The sequence below is a fragment of the Toxorhynchites rutilus genome, chromosome 3 (genome assembly GCF_029784135.1).
Source record: "Toxorhynchites rutilus septentrionalis strain SRP chromosome 3, ASM2978413v1, whole genome shotgun sequence".
Lineage (NCBI taxonomy): Eukaryota > Metazoa > Arthropoda > Insecta > Diptera > Culicidae > Toxorhynchites > Toxorhynchites rutilus.
This window is the reverse complement of record NC_073746.1, coordinates 248,145,385-248,166,247: the sequence shown is the minus strand read 5'-3', so window position 1 is coordinate 248,166,247 and position 20,863 is coordinate 248,145,385. Positions and strand designations below refer to the sequence as shown.

The following is a 20,863-nucleotide window of genomic DNA, read 5'->3' as shown; positions in this document are numbered from 1 at the left end:
GAAAATGGGAATGCTTCCAGTTTTCATTAATTCAAACTGTTTAGGCATTAGTGGATTGTACTGCATAGTATATCAAACGAATCTTAGAGAATATCCGATTCCATTGGTGTGAAAAGTATCAGAGTTTGTTCGCTGTGAAAATAGTTATTAACGTTAACTTTATTTCACAAAAACGTGACCTGTTTTCTTATTTGGTACCCTTCCTGAAAGACGTAGTTCTACGTCAAAAAAGATATTTCAGCATAATAACCATGTTTTATCAATACAGAAACCATTAATCTATCCATCCGTACGGTCGTGTACACCAGTAGTACCGCACCGCACCGCGGATCATCCGCTCGCGGATAATCGAGGTTCCACTGTAAGGCAAGGCGCAAATTGAGACGCATATAGCGCGAGTAACTTGGCGCGATAGAGCGCCTGTTTTTGTGGCTAATGAAAACAGATAGAACGGCGCAAATTGGCCAGATGACGCGAGATGGTGGAGCGCTCGTGAGACACGACTCGCACGACGTTGTGGCTGAACCACAGTTGCTCGTGCTGGTCATGCCGGTTGTGGTAGTTGTGTTGGTGAACAATCATATAGCGTCGTGGGTTTGACACTGTATGGCTGTACTGGTCGGGTGATTGTGTTAGTAAATAAATATATCGCGCAACTCTGTGTTAATCAGTCATTCCCAGCAAACATTAAATCACATAACAAGCGTATATATAACATCATATGCCCTAAAATTTGGTTGGCATATAATGCGCCTAACTGGCATATGCATGCAAAAGTGGAGGCCGGGCATCTATGAACGCCCGGTGGTTAGATTGGCAGTTTTGGACATCCGGTGCGAGAGGAACGTAAACCTGGAAGCAGGTGTACCCGGGGGGAGTGTTACGGCTGTGTAATCGGTACACCATCGACAGAAATATCATGGTGTTGCAACAGTCGACGCACCTCCCATCAAGAGCATTGGCCTACCAACATGCTAGAAAAAAATATAAACAGTGATCTATACAAATTGAAGAATAGCATCGAAACTAATAGAATTGATGAAAAGAAAGTTATTATGAGAAATAGTTGAATTTAAAAATATTATATAGAAACTAAACGTAAGTTGTAATAAGTTATAATATCTGTTACTTACCTGTTACTTACCTATACAACTGTCATTTGTAGGAATAATTTAACTTACCTTTACACTTACCTGAAACCAGCGAAAAGACCTGAAATAAAGGTGGTTAAAAATTCGGAAATTGATTGTTTCATCTCAAGGAAATTCAACACCCAGCAAACATTAAATCGTATAATTTTGCACGTGCCAAGTCTTACAATAAATCCGAATAAATCATAATCGCTTATAATATCAATCAAAGTGTGTATCGTGTATATTTGAAATCGCATAAAATGTAAAAACTCGATTTTATATACCATTATCAAATTAAGTCGCATATCGGTATAATAAACATCAATTTTATGATGTACATTGTCGTAAAACATATTTAATCCGCATCATATGCCTATATTACGCTGATGCAGTTTGTGTGTCGTATAAGCGTATAATTTAAATCGATTCAGTACTGTAGTAAATCGTGTTGCATGCTGAAGAAAATCATGAAACAGTAAATCATATTAGATCCTAATAAAGGACATATTACATCATATTGAAATGTCAATGAAATGCTGATGCACTCGAAAGTTTTAACCGCTGTTGAATTAAATTGCAGATAGCCGCGCGAGATAGCTGGTGGATGATAATCCAGACGACCGGAGTTCGAACCCATATCGGAGCAGTTTTCACCAAACATCAATCTGTGCCATTTTAAACATTAAATGCCACTCCCAACACAAGTTAACCAAACAATTATTATTTCTACAAACATAAATACTCAATAATAAATATATAATATATAAATATATAATAAACATTTCACGAAAATATTTTGCGCCATTTGTTTTTTTTCTATGTCTGTAATAAATCGTATATGAGTATGGCACAAGTCGCTATTATAGCCGGTCAAAGTTGCATATTCATCCACACAAATTCGTAATATGTCCTTTATTATTGTCCTTTATTAGGATCTAATATGATTTACTGTTTCATGATTTTCTTCAGCATGCAACATGATTTACTACAGTACTGAATCGATTTAAATTATACGCTTGTACGACACACAAACTGCATCAGCGTAATATACGCATATGATGCGAATTAAATATATTTTACGACAATGTACATAATAAAATTGATGTTTATTATACCGATATGCGACTTAATTTGATAATGATATATAAAATCGAGTTTTTACATTTTATGCGATTTCAAATATACACGATATATACTTTGATTGATATTATATGCGATTATGATTTATTCGGATTTTTGTAAGACTTGGCACGTGCAAAATTATACGATTTAATGTTTGCTGGGTTGTATGCGAGTGGCATCCCAGCAAACATTAAGTCGTATGAATAACTATAATTGGAGGCGATATACATACAACCAAGACACATTTTTATTATATATGATGCAGATAACTAGCATATACACACAAAAGTGGAGGCGATATACGTATATGCCATATTTTGTACGCATATATAGCCGTATATAACGATATGCGATGCTTTTTGGACTGATGTGCGATTTGATACGACAACGTTACCACTCAATCCATCGATGACATGGAAAATCGTGTTTTTGCATTTTATGCGATTTTAGATATATATGATCGATATTTTGATTCATATTTTATGCGATTGTGATTTGATACGAAATTATATGTAACTTATCATGTGCAAAGTTATACGATTTAATGTTTGCTGGGATGTTATTTACACCAAATTGCGACTCAATATGCGCTCCACCACGCTACGTTTGTGGCACGTATGAGTCGTGTTGGTAGTCTCGCGTTCGCTTACGAGCGCTATACGCTTCTCAATTTGCGCCTAGCCTAATTTTATTTGAACATGAATCATATATTTGGCTAACCCTGCGCTATACTGTTTTTGAATGAAAAATTGTGGTTGATTATCTTTTTAATAACGATCCGGCAACCTTGCCGTACGATGAATGAGAGAGAGAAATGTCATAAACAGAGGAAAATCTGCCATCACAAAAAAGTTCTCTCGGAAATCGCAGCAAGCACCTTCAATTACTCAGTCGATGTTCAGCCAAAACAAAGGAAACTGCGTAAAAGCTAGTCTAACAAGTGAAAATAATATTTTCTGGATATTTTCATAAAAGTAGTTTGTGTAAAAGTTAGAAAACTGAAGTACAGCAAATAAACCGTAATGCTAGACTTGGAAGTGGTCCCTGAAAGGTCGCTGGGATGCGACAATTGGGAGTTCATTCTTGGTAGGTACATTTGTGTATTTTTCGGCATCGAACTGCATAAAAATGGGTTTATTCGAGGTTTTGCTTTGGGATGGGCTAAAAACTTGTTCAGCCTTGAGAAATTTCATGATCAAAGTTCAATATTTTCTACAACACACAGTTAATCTTGATTTTAGTTTTTTTTTCCTTTTTGTTCCCGTCCCCTATTTCTTCGGTACTCATTACTTCATCATTAAAACTTTTGCTCTGTTTGTTTATTCCCTTGACCAGTTCTTGTGCGCATCATATGATAGCCGTATGAGTGAGATAGCACTGAGAAGAAAAAACAGAAGCAGAAATATAAACGGAAAACAAAAAGTCTTTTTAGTGTAGAAGGTGTGAGGTAGAAGATTGGAAGCGTTGGGTTGCTTCGGTAGTGGTGTTCGTCATGTCGCATAAAAACCATAAAAACGAGTGGAATGGACGATTCGTTCGTTTCATGTTTACAAACATCAGATGAATCAGCTGTTTAGAATGGTACTGCTGGTAGCAGGACGATAGCTGGGATTAATAAACTGGAATTAATTGGAACGGCTCTAACTAATTGTTGACTTGAGTACAACACATGAACCTAGGACAACAGTTCGACACCCCGACGCAACCAGATTTGGGTTTCTGAAAATAAAACGATGTTCACAGTACACCTACTGATAAATTAATTATTCATGCAAATCATACTTTCGCATTCGTGCCGTAGTGTAGTTTGGGTATTTTCTGTTTCATTTTCAATATTTATTATGTATAATGTGAAGCCATCGTCCAGCTTATTATTTACTCTCATCGTCCTGTCTAACTCTGGGGAGGCGTGAAAATTGGTTTGTGGATCTAAAAAAGGCTGATTGTTTTAAAAATAGTATCTTCTACTTGTTCAGGAAGGATGTTCCTTAAGAAAAAAGTATGGTTCACCTCATATATCACATCATACAATTGTACCATTGAGATACGATTTCATATTTTGAAAAGAATGCTTTTCTCTCGTCACACGCATACGGAATTGACTGCTCTTGGAATTCTCGCGTAACTTTTGAAAAGGTCCAATGTAACATTTTCGTCAACTCGAGAGAAACGAAGTTGAAGACCCGAACATTATTTCGCGAATTGTCTTAAAAGCTATCAATCTTTATCGCTGCTTTCACCACTAGCTGTCAAGAATAATTCCGTAAAACCAATCGTAACTGTTGTTCCTTGATTTGAAATTGAAGTTGAAGCCTCGGAGCGAAAAATGTTACATTGGACGTTTTGACTGCCCGTGTTTGCACATTGGACATATTACGTTGCACGATAAGAATTTGAAACTAACTAATAAACAACAATCCAAATATCAGCATTTCGTTCTAAAGACCGATTATTATTGTTATCACTCGTTTAATTGCACTGAAATCGATAACATCACCTGTAAGAAACAAATACTCAAAACGACCGAAGTACGACTTCGTCTTGTTCTGACTGCTTTGTTACTTCGGACGTTTCGGGCGTCGGAGGAAAGTGGCGTCCGAAGTAACAGACGGGTGCTTAAAATCCGAATCTGTACATTGAATATTTTTTGTATCTGCGATAAAATGATGAAAAAGATAGATACGTGAACGATTGTTTTTGTAATGCATTCAATGATTGAAAACTAATAACGTGCATCCATTAACTCGATTTGTTTACATTTGTTACATAGGACCTTTTCAAAAGTTACGCGAGGTTTCATTGTGATTAAACATAATAATGTACTAAAAGCTAGAAAATAATTAGGCGAGTAGCAGTTAGCAATTATCACACCGCTTCTTCATGAGTCTAGGGCAGCTATATTCAAACCGCGGTTCATGGGCCGCATGTGGCTCGGCAGGCTCTTTTGGTTGGCTTATCTGGTGTTACTTCATTTTATTAAATCATTACCTATTTTTATGACGTACAACTTCGTATTTTAGTAATGGTGCCAAATCTGAAAACAGAGGCGAAAAATCTGTGAAATTTTAAAACCTCTATAATTCAAACCATGACCATGATCATCATTATCAAAGATAGATATCGCACAAAGTGGTGTAATTTTGTTCGGTGGAGGCAGCGCGTCGATTTACATTCCGCCTGGTGGAGAGTGCTTCTGTATTTTTGCACCACATCGTTTCTGTATCTGAATTGGGGTGTAAGTTTAAAATTTAGGTAAAATGGTAAAAGGTGTATGATTGATGTTTATTACTTATTGATAAAAAAAGGTACTTTCGTATTAGCGTCACCGGAGCCGAAATACAATAGATAGAATTTTTATTGTTCGCACTGGCATTCAAATATTATTTGTATTTTTGTTGCCTTGTTGTACGCAGTGTTTTGTCATTTTTTAGTGCTACGAAAATGCGTATTTGGGATGCGTAATGCGTTTGGCCGGTTAAGTTTTGCTTTGAAATATATTATTTATATTTCAGTGCAGAAATTAACCGGGAAAATGTATGCCGTCCGACGCTCGCTAACGCTCGGTCGGACCTAACTAAAGGATCGTCTCCTATGTTTCAAACTAACGGGGTTGCGTCACCTCTGCGACTTAGGGCCGCCTCTGTTCCTTATCCTCGATTGATGGAGACTACATCCCCATTACGTTGCTCTCAGAATAAATTTCATTACGAAAAAATCATAAGGAAATTTCGCTCCTGTGTCGTTCATACTTAAATACCGCAAATCATAAAATCGCATTTTCGTAACAACAAAAAATGACAAAACACTACAAACAACAAGGCAGCAACAATACAAAACATATCTGAGTGCCAGTGTGTACAATAAAATTGCTATCTATTGTATTTCGGCTTCGGTGACGCTAATACGAAAGTACCAAAAAAAATTATCATCAAATCAAAAACTGCATTGAATTAGTGATATAGCAAACTATAGAAATCCGAAAAATCTATAACTATGTTTGAAAGTCCGTCAAAGTAAAGATTGGTCGACGGTTGTTGCACGTCGTCGGATAGCCGTGATAGCACTATCAATATTGTGTTCGCCCTGGCCAACCTCAGTTTCTATTTTGCTACCGTGCTGAACGGACGTGCAAAATTTTTCGCCTCAGAATGCATTCTCATATATTATAGCGCGAAGTGAGCATAGTGCAGAGCTTGCACTGAAGGTCAGAAGCAAAACAAAAAAGAAATATTGAATAAGGCCTAACGCGTCGATATGCTAACAATTATGTGGAGATTGGTTGTGTATGATTGAATCACACTTACTTAAAAAAATTATACCTTATTAAATAGATGATGGTGGTGGTACAAATATGTAATAGCATTGCGGCACATTACGAGAAGAATTTCCACTGAGTGCACTATGTGTATTGGTAATGAGGACACAAATCTCATGTATTGTTCTAGCGAGAACAGGAATGAATTATGAATCACCCATCTTTATCTGCTTCTACAAAATCACGCAAACGCGTCCTTTTCGGAACCACCAAAACTTTCAAATAAAACATTCTGGAATAATATCCGAACAGTTCAACAGCGAATTGATTTTTATAATTATTTGCTGGAAGAGAACTTCTGTGAATCGGCCTTGAGAAAGGCCATTTAGAAAGTCTCACTGCCGTTGGCTAGATCGATAAAACGGGAATAACTTATTGGTGACTTTTTCAGATCGATGATTTATTTTCGTGAATTCGAGCATTGTTTTCGGATTAAAGTGGCGTCAAAGAGCAGCGTATTTCAAGCCAGATATTAATAGCATATTTTTCAGCGATGAGAGCTGTGTTCTTCGGTCAAAAAATGAAGGCGAAAATTTGATCAGCAGTGGATGCTGTCGACGTCACCACTACAAATTCGATTCGGTTCGGATTTTCTGTTGCTGTTCTGAGTGTATTTTGAATCGTTTGAAATGTAATTTTGCTGAGAGATACAGTTTTATGATGATTGCAGAGATAAAGGTGTGTTCCAAATTTCAGATCAATCGGGCAACAGGTAGGGGGTTAAATTTCTATTAATGTGGGACAGCGCTACAGGCAACATTAAAAAGTTACCCACGTACATACAAACGGGTCATATAATCGACCCTGTCCTGTATACCGAAGAGTTTTGTGGATTCCCGGTTTTCCGAAAACCTCTAAATCGCTTATGCAAATGAAGCAACATTTCAATTTTAATGTTACTAGGGTGACAATTCGTCAAGTTTTAGTAAAAAAATCCTCACATAAAGAGGGTTTAAAAGGTTAAAGATCCTAATCTTACACCATCTCACATCGGAAGACGTCCGAGTTTTTCCAAACCTCACATGAACCGACAGTGGGACATGGTATGTTGTGACAAAGAATGTTTTCAAAAGAATACATTTGGCTATATACCATAACGAAAAGTTCTTCATTGTATAGGTTATCTTCACTGACGAAAACAAGTTCAACTTGGATGGTTCTGATGGTTTCAACGGATACTGGCGTGATTTACGGAAGAAGGAACAGTATTTTTCAACCAGGAATTTTGGTGGAGGCTCATGCATGGTTTGGGCGGGATTCTGTGCAGCCGGAAAGCTCGAGATAGCTTCCACATCATTCAAGGATAACATACATATTCTGGAATCCTCTCTCCTACCGTTTTTGCGTGGATATTGTCACAAAAAATTCACATATTATATCCTATTCATATCAGCGAGGAAACTAAAGGGTGTGTCACATCAAATTGCATCACGGAAAAAGCGCTGTAGAAATTTAATTTTTAGGAATTATATCTTCAGCTTTCGCTTATAATCAGATAAGAGTGTATAGATCACGTTGGCCATGCTTCACTGTCAATTTTTCGTAAATTTGGAAAAATGTCGTCGAACGAAAAAGAGCGTCGTGAATTAATCCTGCGCACTCATTTCGAGAATCCGGAGTTGTCACATCGGGACATCGGTAAGATGCTGGGAATCGTCCAATCCACGGTCAAGTACTAAAACGATACTTCGAGAACCTAACCATCGACCGGAAGGTGAAGAACGGCAAAAATGGATGCTCCGTCAGTGAAAAAGATCACAAGCGCGTAGTTAAGCAGTTTAGACGTGATCCGAGAAGTTCGGTCCGGGATGTCGCCAATAAGCTGAATTTGTCAAGTTCATTCGTCCAGCGGACCAAGCAGCGGGATGGCCTGCGTACATACAAGGTTCAGAAGGCTCCTAACCGCGACGAAAGGCAAAACATGGTGGGGAAAACGTGAGCCCGGAAACTGTACACCGAAATGCTGACGAAGCCGCATTGCCTGGTAATGGACGACGAAACCTACGTCAAAGCGGATTTTCGTCAGCTGCCGGGCCTGTTGTTCTTCTCCGCAGAGGACAAATTCAGCGTTCCGGAGGAGATTCGCAAGCAGAAACTATCCAAGTTTGCCAAAAAGTACATGGTGTGGCAAGCGATCGGCTCTTGCGGAAAGCGGAGCGCCCCCTTCGTGATGACCGGCACGGTAAACGGGCAGGTTTACCTTAAGGAGTGTCTACAGAAGCTCTTACTACCACTATTGAAGCAGCACGAGGGCCCGACCATCTTCTGGCCGGATCTCGCTTCGTGCCACTATTCAAAGGACGTGTTGGAGTGGTACGAAGCCAACGGGGTCACCTTCGTGCCAAAGGAAATGAACCCGCCCAACGCGCCGGAGCTTCGCCCAATAGAGAAATATTGGGCGATTATGAAGCATTATGAAGCCCTCCGGAAGAACCCAAAAGTTGTCAAATCGGAGGCGGACTTCAAGAGAAAATGGATTTCTGTTCAAAAAAAACTACAACCTGACGTTGTACAGAACCTTATGGACGGGGTAAAGAGGAAGATGCGAGCATACGGGCTTGGGCTCGAAGTATGAATAAAAAGAAAATGCCAAAAGTTGTTTAATAGTTTTTATTTTACTGTCTAAAATTTTCAAAAGGATCGGTCTACTGGGCGAATTTCCACAGCGTTTTTTCCGTGATGCAATTTGATGTGACACACCCTTTAAGCAACGGATTAAGGACCAAAAACTTATTTTTGACGTGGGACTACGTCTAACCGGAGTATATTGTGGTAAAATGAAAACATAAACACAGAACATGCATGAAAAAATTAAAGATTCCGAATGCGCATAAACTCGATCATTTCTTATTGGATCGGAAGAATGTTTGCATCGGTTGATACGGAATATTTCTACGCTTCTATCGCAATTAATAAAATGTTATTTTTTATTAGATAATCAACTGAATAATGGTCAAATGTTAAGCGCTATCTAAACGCTCTAACTAGCTAGTTTTGATTGGCCCGATTTACGGTTTCCCCAACACAGCCATCTAAACCAAGCAGCATTGGGGAAATCGGCATTGCAAACACATGATAGTATGGTGACTTTCGTTCGCACCAAAATGTGTTCCCTAACACAGACTTCAAAACCAAGCAGCGTTAGAGAAATAGGCATTGCAAATACATGAAAGTCGGGGGTATTTTTGTTCCGACTGAAATGTGTTTCCCTAACACAGACTTCAAATCCATGGAGCGTGGGGAAATTGGCATTGTAAATATATGCAAATCGGGGGCATTTTTGTTCCGACTGAAATATATTCCCCCAACACATACTTCAGAACCAAGGTGTCTGAGGAAATTGGCATTGCAAATTAATGCAGCTCAGGGGTATTTTTGTTCAGATTGAAATGTGTTTACCTAATAAAGACTTCTAAACCAAGGTGTCTGGGGAAATAGGCATTGCAAATACATGCAAATCGGGGGTATTTTTGTTCTGACCAAAACCAAAATGTCATCAAACCAAACGTAAAAGACTGTCATTAAATTTACTTGTAACGAAGAACATATTCTATTGCATGAATTGACCTCGCATGGCATTGTACAAGATTGATTTACTCGCAAAGCAAATATATTGAATTCAATTGAATTCGGAAATTGTTTCATTCAATCATAATTTGAATCAATAAAAACAAATGATTGCTAAGCTAAGGCAGTCCCACGTCAACCTTGCGGTTATATAGATATAACCCACCCATTTTTTTTTGATTGGCCGGCTCGCTCTCCAGACTTGAATCCTGTTGAAAATCTTAGAACACAGTTATTTATGAACACTGTTGCGGTAATCAAACACCGAAATTTTAATAGCTGTTACTTACAGCTTCAAAGCTGCAATTTTTATTCCAATTAGGTTTTACAAAGGTTATTTAGATATGTAATTACTTACATTCCAGTGGGAAAATAATGGATGAATTATCCACTTATCTAATTCAATAATTATTGTTTATACGTGCTATTGATGAAATGCTACATTAAATTTTTATAGAACTATTAATACAAATTATTTAACGCATTACCTTTATAGAAAAATATGCAAAGATTAATTATATTAAATATTGTTAATCGTATGCTTCTGACGTGGTTCCTGACACAATTCAGAATGAATAATAGAATTTATTTGACACTCAGACTTCCGATTTGGTTACGTCGAGGGATCACCCGATCACACCATTACTCGGTGACGACGTGGTGACGGTTGTCGCAACATTCCCCGACCGTGTGGTCCGGGAGTTCCGAAGACGTCCAAGGCTGCTATCTTCACAGCTGGTCGCAAGATGATTCCCTTCGCCGTTAGAACTCTAGCTTTCCTGACTTGTCCATCAGGAGCTACGAATACCTCTGTGATCCTTCCTTTCAACCATTGGTTCGCGTCGTTTCATCTACCACGATTACAACATCACCTACTTGGAGTGGCTTCACTGGCTCAAACCACTTAGATCTTCTGGCTATGACCGGAAGGTACTCTTTTGTCCAACGGCGCCAGAATTCGTCGATCATCCACTGCGCTAACTTCCAGCTATCTCTCAATGCACAACGATAATCTGATGGTTGCACTGCTGGTTGGTTCACCCCCTGTGTCCCATACAACAAAAAATGACTGGGGGTGAGCGCCTCCTGATCCGCCGAATCAAGAGCGATGTAGGTTAGAGGACGTGAGTTGATAACCGATTCAGCTTCAAGAACGATGGTTTCAAAGACTTCTTCATTCGGATGTCGCTGTCCATTTCCGATAGCAATCATGGCCGTTTTTACGGATCGCACCATCCGTTCTCACAGTCCACCCATGTGTGGAGCTGCGGGTGGATTGAAAATCCATTTTGTGCGTGCGTTTGTGAATGTAGAAGCGCAGGTTTCGTTTGCCTTTTTTATCTCCATCCTCAATTGCCGATTTGCCCCGATAAAACAGGTGCCGTTATCGCTGTACATTGTCCGTCGTGAATAGGGAAGCGTCAGACTCTGACACACGTTTTCCATCAAGCGTGCTCCGATTAGTGCAGCCTGAAGCCAACCTGGGTATCGAAACTGGTTTCAACAGCGCTACTTTACTTTTCGCAATGATGAGAGAGCATTCAACACCGGACTCCCCGCGGGCTCGCAGGTAGATTGCACAAGCATAGGCCTGCCGACTTGCATCCACAAAGGCATGCAGTTCCGAAGTCCTTTACTGATCTGAACGTGTGCAACCTAACAGACATCGAGTGATCTTGATCTCATTTAAAGGTTTGAGATACTCTTGCCAGTTATTCCAGCTGTCTTGCAAGTGATCGGGAATTTGTTCATCCCAGTTTGTCCCAGCGCGCCAGATATGTTGCATTATGATTTTTCCATGTATAATAAAATGCGCTATCAAACCTAATTGGTCAAAGACACTCATTATAATCTTCAAAACCTGTCTTTTGGTGAGAATCGATGATTCTGCCGATGATACTTTCACTTCTAAAGGAGAAATGAAGGTGAATATGTCCTGCGCGGGAACCCAATACATTTCCAAGACTCGTTCAGATTGCGAATCCAAATTCATGCTTTTGTTCTCGATTTCTTGCTGCACTCCGAGACTTAGCAAGGCCTCTTGGGAATTCGAGATGAACTGCCGAATCTCAAATCCTCCGTTAGCGTGAATATATTTCACCTGCTTCATCAACTCTACCGCCGTATCCACACTGTCGAGATAGTCATCGACATAGTGGTTGTCGATGACTGCCTTGGCTCGTGGAAACTCCTCCGAGAACTCCTCCGCATTTTTGTTCTTCACGAACTGTGCTATACATGGAGAACAGGATGCACCGAAAATGGCCACGTCCATTACAAACACTTGCGGCGAATCTTCCGGGTGATCTCTCCATAAAAAACGCAGGAACTGTCAATCTTCTGCGCGAATCATAATTTGGTGAAACATTTCACGCAAATCTCCACCAATCGCTACATTTCTCTCGCGAAACTTGATTAGAACGGCGATGAGCGAAGCCATCATAACTGGACCTTTCAGCACAAGGTCATTAAAACTCAAACCTTCCACAGCTGCTGCCGCATCCCAAATTAAGCGCACCTTGTTCGGTTTTTTGGGATTTTGTACCACTCCAAGTGGCAAGTACCAGGTTTTCCGATCGTCTGTTAACTCCAATTCCAATTTCGATGCACGATGAGCGTAGCCTTTCTCGACGTAGTTTTCTATTATTTCTCGTACCTTGGCATACAAGTGGGGATTTCGCAATAATCGCTTTTCCAAGCACTTCAGACGACGAAGCGCAAGCGGATACGTGTTGGGTAGTTTGTACTCATTCTGATTCCAGAGTAGACCGACTTCATAGCCAGTTGGAACGCGAACAGTTGTTCGTTCGAGAATTTCTGTTGCTCGCTTGTTTTTTTCTGATTCAGGTTTCGTAGTGACACAGGACTCTTCTATGTTGAAGAACTGCCTCATGAGATCGTGCAACGTTGCATTGTCAGGGACTCGTGTTTCTTGTACTGAGTGTAGATAAAGGTGTACTGAATCTTCCGATCCCGAATGTCGACCGTAGATGCCCCAACCAAGTCGGGTTTTAGAGGCTATGAGACCTTCCTTACTTCCTTCCCTTAGCTTAATGTCGCGTTATCGACCCCAAGTGAACAGAGAAGTTGTTGTTTTCCATCATGACAGTGCGAAACCATACACATTTTCGATTACGCGCACATTGAGATAGCTTGGTTAGAAAGTTTTAATGCATCCACTGTATAGCCCGAATCTGCACCGCCTGAGTATCATCTACGTAGGATATAGCGCCCTTTGTCACTGAACCATGCAAACTATAAAAAACAAATACGATTAATAATTACAAAAACAAAATACAAAATCGTAATATTGTAATGTCATATTTTTTCAAGGACTAGCTAATTTATATATCGATCGTCTAAATCGGTCCAGTAGTTCAAATGTTAGAAATTTTCGGATAAGGGGAAAATTTGATTTTCCGGACCACCCCAAAATGGAAATTTGCACCTTAATGGAAAAATAAAAAATACCGGTCTAACATTTTGCGACAAGGAACAAAACTACCAATTTATCACGAATATCTGAGAATCACTATATCGGTTTGGCATAGAATGGCTGCATCATAGATTTTCTCACGAGTTTTGAGATAACGAATTCACCATCGAACCAGTTCGTTGCAGTCGCCAGCGAATGGAGAACAAAATTTCTTTAATTTTTTTCGTTGACAATACAGAAACTGTGCCCGGAAAAGTCGGAAAGAAAATAGGAGCCACAGAACCGCACAGAAAAAACAGGAAGTGGGTTATATCTGTGGTATAACCGCAAGAGTGACGTAGGACTATTGTTGATTTAGTGATCATTTGTTTTTAGTTGCATCTGAATAAATTCTGAATGAATGAATAAATGAATATTTGGGGGACTTCGAAAACGAGAGCGTTGTAATTTTAATTCCAGGGGAACTGGCTGATTGTTTTTCAGCAACGATACGGTTTTCAAGCGGAACCGTTTGTGGCATCACTCTCCTGATGGATTCCCTTCTGGTCTAAGGTGCACAAACAGGCTCTTGGTGACACCGTTCATCAGCGCTTTCATTATCGTATATATTCAAAACAAATTTCTTTAATAATAAGTATTAACACCACTAAATAACAAAATCTTTTTAGCTATTGAATAAAAAATAATAAAAAAACATATATCATTTTATCATCTTTCTCAACATCTTTTTTTATGGAGCTAATCGATTTGGCAATTGAAGCATCCATTTATCATTAATTGTAATTTGAAACTATTTCACGATCTGAAGAAATTTCCACAATTATGATATTTTGGTATGGATCAGCTTTGGCAATTAGCTATTTTTAGGAATGTTAGTTTCACCTTCCTGTACTTTTGCGCAAAATCACAACTCGTATACTCGCACACGGTGTCACAGACCGTCTTATCCCCATGATGTTTTTCCGCGTCAAAACTTTTGGTGGGTCGAAGTTCGCCTGGTCTGCTAGTGTAGTGGATTATATTTAAAGGAAAAACTAATTTCATTGTTTCAGGAATGCACTTTTCTCAAGCCGTTGCCATCATTCAATCTCAAGTTGGCATCATCAAGGGAGTCCAAGTTCTTTATTCAGATGCGGTAAGCAACATCGATCTGGTGACCTAGATTTCCAAAATTTTTTCCTGCTATTCTTCTCTCATTCAGAATCCCTTGAACGTGGACATAATAATCAATCTCCCGCAAGATGGTGTCCGTTTAATTTTCGACCCTGTGCAACAGCGGCTTAAAGCCATCGAAGTGTTCAACATGAAACTAGTCAAACTGAAGTACTACGGGCTTCCATTCAACTCACCCGAGGTTGTACCTACGATCGAGGAAATAGAACACTCATTCGGAGCTACCCATCCGGGAGTGTACGATTCGGCTAAGCAACTGTTTGCTCTTCACTTCCGGGGACTTAGTTTCTACTTTCCGGTGGACAGCAAACTTCAACCCGGATATGCCCATGGATTGGGTTCATTGCACTTCCCTAATGGCGCTTCACCGATTGTCTCAAAGATGGCTCTCTACTGTGGAGGAAGCGTTGCGGACAGTCGACCTCCTCCTTTGCCACTGTCCTGTTACAATCAACAGTTGTATTTGGAATCCGCAACGGTACTGAGAAATTCTTCAGGAACCCGCGGGCTACGACTTCAATTGTATACCGAGGGATCACCACGTGTTCTTGAGCCGAGAAAACAATGCCTAACAAGAGAGGTCATCTTTGGTGATAGTTGCCAGGATGTGGCCAGCAATCTCGGAGCACCTTCGAGGTACAGCCTGTCTCAATTATGTGATAATTATGCGATATAACGAACGATTAATTTCAGAGTTTTCTTCAAAAGCGAGGACAAGATGAAGATTCACTCGCCAAGCGCACATCGCCGAGTGCAATCGAAGCGTAGTGATTTCTTCTTCAACTATTTTACGCTTGGTCTCGATGTTTTGTTTGACGCACGCACCCAGCGTGCAAAGAAAATCATTCTGCACACCAACTATCCGGGTCATTACAACTTTAACATGTACCATCGTTGTGAGTTTAACTTACAATTAGCGCCAGATAAGTATGCGTGACAACTTTTAAGCATACCTCAGAAGGATTACATTTTTCTTTATGACTTGTTTTAGGGTAACTGAGGACACTCCATTGGACTCACCAGTGAACATAACCGCGTATTCGAAATGGGACACAATCTCCTCCCGCTTGGCTCCTGCAGAACGACCGGTAGTTTTGCACCGGGCAAGTTCGACCAACACGGCTAACGTGTTCGGATCCACTTTTTGCTACGGCTACCAGGATATTATTTTCGAGGTGATGCCGAACAATTACATAGCGTCAATCACGCTGTACCATCCGTCGCCATATTCGAGCGAATACGCATATGGCAGTGGAAGCAACGCAAGCAGTGTCAGTAACAGCACCCGCAATTTGCTGCAGGACAGCAATAAAGGTAACATTCGGGTCAGTGTATGACCGGCTATCAGCTTCAACCAACTCATCCTGGACGGGCGCTATTTAAGCTGCGTTAACTAGGTTGAGAGTCTTCGGGGCGCCGTTGAGTTGTTGAGAAAAGAAATTACATAGACAAATATGCATGCAAACAAGTTTTAGTTATATGGGCATCAATTAATTTACTACCGATATAAAATTAGTATAGAGCAAATGATCTTTTTCGTCGCTATATTTTTGTTTACGTTAATTTTGCTGCTGTTAGAACAATCTTCCAGGTTGAATGGCAGAGGAATGGCTTTGATCTAAGCGGAATAGATTTATTTTACTAAACCATGCATCACTGTAAGTTTTATACATTTACATGGATCATACGAAAATTTTATTTCGGTTCAGATGCTGTAATATTTTCAATAGAATAATACTTTTTATGGCCAAGTTATATTTTTGTTTTAATTACATGGGCTTGAGCCTAAACAAAAAATGAGAAAAAAAATATTAAAACGTATTCAAATTGTCAGTAGATTGTAGTGTGAAAGTGCTTCAATGTGACGGATAATTAAAAAAATATATAAATGTGATCCAAAAATACTTCTATTTTTCAAAATAGACCAAAAACATGAATAACCTAATCAATAAATTCCTAGAATAAGGCTATATAAATTTAAATGTTTATGATTAATGCAGAGAAATATTCCTTAATTTCGAGCGTGAAACATCAAGGTTGCATTGATTTGATCGTGCTCTTGGTTAGTATAATTTATCTTTTTTCCGATTTGGGTCAAATACATACCGTTTAGTACGAAACCTAAAAGGGTTGGGTGGCGCTAAATGAACTACTACAAACTCCGAGCGTCTGTTCACCATGGAGGTGCGGCTCAAACAGCGTCTGTCCGGCATCTAGCGGCTGAATGCGAAAAAATTCAACCACATCCCATCCACATCTCGACTTGCGGAATAAACACAGTGCAGACATCGCTTCCGACCACCTTCAGATCGGTGAAATCCGCCTACGCGTAGTGCGTATTCAACGTAGGGAGGAAAAGCTCGGTCGTCGATTCAACACATACCGACTCGAAGATCCTTACGTGAAAAGGTATTTTGTAGATGAATTGGGGACCCGAGGTGAAGATGTTCTTGCTGGTGGTAGCGTCGAAGACCAAAAGACCGCCTTCATCGCTACCAGCGAGAATACCCTATATGAACTGCGCACCCGGAGGAAAGAATGGATCTCGGAGGACACCTGGAAGAAGATTGATGATCGCAGGTATAGCCCGTTGTCGGTATCGTGACCTCGACCTGGAAGTAAAGCGCTCCTATCGACGGGTCAAGCGAAGGTGGGCTAACTCTCTTGCTAACCCAGCTATGCTCTGTATGAAACACAACAAAGCTCGGGGGTTCGATCGCATAACCGCCGAGATGCTCAAAGCTGACCTCGCACTATTCGCAGAAATCTTGCATCTTTTATTCGTAAAATTCTGCGAAACCGTAACATTTCCGGTCGACTGGATGTAGGTCTCAAAGAAAGGGGACTTGACTGAATGCGACAACTGGCGAGGCATAATGCTGCTTCGCGTACTTCTTAAAGTCCTTTGCAAGGTAATCTTCAACCGGGTCAAGGAGCTCTGACAGCAACAGGCGGGATTTAGAGCTGCTAGGATCTGTGAAGACGCTGCGCGATAATAATAATAATAATTAAAGATTGGTCTCTAATTGGACATACCGAGGCACCACTCAGTGTCGCATTAGAGGCGATTGTGACCTGTAATTGTAATATCAACAAACACAACACAATGTGCAAAACAAGTTAAAACAGCAAAATTATTGAAAATCTAACAATTAATCATTAGAAAAGTGTGCAAAATATAGAATCTAGTAAAATGGTTGAAAACGCTCCTGAAAATTCATCGTATTGTAGAAACTTGCACAAAAAGAATGTGCACATAAATGTCCAATTATTCGTGTCGTATTACAAGTCTGTTCAATTAGCTAGATGTCGAATTAACGTTTGCATTAAAAAAATTTACTTTTTCGGTTGGAGATAAAAAAACTAAGTCAGATAATTGAGTTTGATAAATCTCCCATGAAAGGTAATTATATTAGCTTACTTGTAAAAAATTTTACGCCCTTGCGAGCGGCCTTTCGGCAGTTAACCGGAACATTCGCCATGGCGGACGAAAACATGCGTGTAGGCATGTTTTTGAATTCTTTCTTCGTTTTATTTATCAAATCCTTCTGTTTTCGCGACAAAATTGTTGGAGTAGATTCGGAGCTCACTTCCTTCGTGGGGGAAGTAAAATACGAAGTGCTCTGCCAGTCCTTGCTATCCAGGGTGAGATAGGTCTCGTCGTCCATCACTACCGCCACGTCGCTATTCGCCGTGAAAATCGACTTGACCATCTTATTCAGCTGCTGCCGCGGCGTCATTGCCTGCAACTTCGGAACCAGTGGACGGGACTTCCGATTCCTGACATGTATGTCCATGTTTCACTGTTAGGCCGGTTGCACAGACCTCCCGGCCACGCGTACGCAGCGATGTAGCCACTTTTCTCTCGATCTTTCTCTTCAGCATCCTTTGGAGCTTCTTGTCGCTCAGGATCGTCGGCCGTCCGGAACCGGGCTTTCTTTCGATGCTCTGATTGTTGTCCAATAGTGCCAAGATGTTGTAGATGCCGGAACGGGGGTATCCGGTGTTCACATAGTGCCCGATGTGCACGCAGCTGAGTGCACGATGTACGTTTTCGACGCGACAGGGTACCGTTTTTTGAACGCGCATACTTCTGAACGGAGTAGATTCACTGTTTTCGCCATCACGGTTAGAGTTTTACTGATAGAGCTGCCAAACTTTTACTGCTGACTCATGGGTTACTAGGATTGATACTGCATGGGTAGTTTCGTCAGTACGTGTGAAGGTAAACCCATGAAAAATTTGAAATGTTTGTCCATTTTTTCTAATAAACGTTAGAGCAGAGAAGAGAAGTGGAACATGAGAGAAAAAAGTGGCAACGATTTGTGGCAAGAAAAGGTAAACAGTGAAAAAATTGACAGATGGTTTACGCTCTAAAAATTGAACATAATGTTAAGATGTTTCTAAAACGGTGGGAGACGTCATATATAAGGTGGGAGGTTCGTATATAATGTTATTAATGTTAGCATCATCATGATAAACACGGCGAATGGGATAGAAATTACGAACTGAAAATTGAATAAAAAAAATTAAAATGTGGCAAGAGCATCAGTTGAAATATTTTAAAATATTCGCATCGAAATAAATTGAATGATACAATAATTATACGACTAGGTGACGTATGTACGCTTAAAAAACAACATAAAAATATGATTTCTGAAAAAAAATATTTTTTTTCAATACCCTCTGTTGGTATTGTATCTAGAATTTACAAGGTAATGAAAAGTTAACATCAATTAGATTCTAATAATCAGCTTTTTAGTTGCCGGGGAAATTAACACCAAACTGTATTTTTTTAGTGTTATATATATTCCATTCTCAGATTTTCGTGTAAATTAGTAGTTTTGTTCCTTATCGCAAAATGTTAGATCCCATTCCATTTTAGGGTGGTTCGAAAAATCTAGTTTTTCCCCTTTTTTTCAAAAATTACTTTTTTTAAAAATTCATATCTTTTGAACTACTAAACCGATTCAGATTATCGACATATCAAATTGGCCAGTTAGCTATTCTTTTAAAAAAAACTATACTTGCAAGAAAAGATAATTGTGTTTCCTCAATTATTGATGGTATTTGTTTTTTATGTAATTGTTTTTTCATTGTCCAAGGGCGCAATATTTTTTTATATTTTTTCTCGAAAGCTGAGGATTTTTTAACATCCAAAATGTGTTCAAATCATTTTTCTCCTTTTTTCCAAAAATTACGTTATTCAAAAATTCATGACTGAACTGATTCAGATAATCGACATAGTTAAATGAAGTCAATAATTTGACACTTGCAAAAAGGGGAATTCTATACGCATATAAATAGTCTTCTCGCATAGGATGATCGAACAAAGCTTAAAAACATGTTAACTTTGAAAAATCATAACTCAAAAACGAAAAAGAACATCCCTCTGGTTTTTTACTGTGTTAAGTGAAGGTTCTACGAAAAAAATATAAAAAATATAGCACCCTTGGTCTCTAAACCATGTAAACTATAAAAAAAACGATACAATTATTAATCACGAAAGCATAATTGATTTTTTTCGCAAGTGCATCATTTTTCCTAAAAATTCTAGCTCATTGGGTTTAATTTGATAAATCGATCATCTCGGTTAAAATTATAACTCAAAAAAGAAAAAAAGAACACATCTGATTCTCAGTAAAAAATGTAAATGTGTAAAAAATCCTCAGTTAAAAAAAAAAAAATAGAAAATTATAGCGCCGTTGGTGCCGAAACCATGTGAACTATAAAAAATGGATACAATTAATAATTACGAAAATAAAATTCAAATTTCTTGCAAGTTTGATAAAAGACTAGCTAATTAACTTCAATTTGATGTGTCGATCATCTGAATCGGCTTAGTCGTTCGAATGTTATGACTTTTTGATAAAAGTCATTTTTGGGAAAAGTGAAAAAAATCGAATCACCAAAAAAAATACAGGTTCAATGTTTTACCATAACGAAAACAAGCTACCAATTTTCACGAAAATACGAAAACCACTATATCAGTTTGGCATGGAATGGCTGAAGTAATACTGCAATAGTTCACAAATTTCAAAGTTGGCGTTTTTCTTGTTGTTTTTCATGTCTTTTAGTGCGGCCATAATAATAATTAGGATTACTGCATTTGGATTG

The 20,863-nt window shown here is 39.2% G+C and overlaps 1 protein-coding gene across 1 annotated transcript; it reads left to right on the top strand.

The window, feature by feature from the left end:
• The first annotated feature begins 3,101 nt into the window (after positions 1-3,101).
• Positions 3,102-16,728, top strand: LOC129778431 (PHAF1 protein CG7083). Its single transcript, XM_055785319.1, has 5 exons — positions 3,102-3,341; positions 14,626-14,708; positions 14,775-15,382; positions 15,440-15,673; positions 15,738-16,728. Exons 1-5 carry the CDS (start codon positions 3,278-3,280, stop codon positions 16,081-16,083), a joined length of 1,335 nt encoding a protein of 444 aa, XP_055641294.1. The 5' UTR covers positions 3,102-3,277; the 3' UTR covers positions 16,084-16,728.
• Positions 16,729-20,863: the final 4,135 nt, after the last annotated feature.

Bases quoted from the DNA above. Each gene is read 5' to 3' on its own strand.
- LOC129778431 (XM_055785319.1), top strand. From the start codon at position 3,278: ATGCTAGACTTGGAAGTGGTCCCTGAAAGGTCGCTGGGATGCGACAAT. The intron at 14,709-14,774 runs GTAAGCAACATC...TCTCTCATTCAG, and splicing joins AAGTTCTTTATTCAGATGCG to AATCCCTTGAACGTGGACAT. The intron at 15,674-15,737 runs GTATGCGTGACA...GACTTGTTTTAG, and splicing joins TTACAATTAGCGCCAGATAA to GGTAACTGAGGACACTCCAT.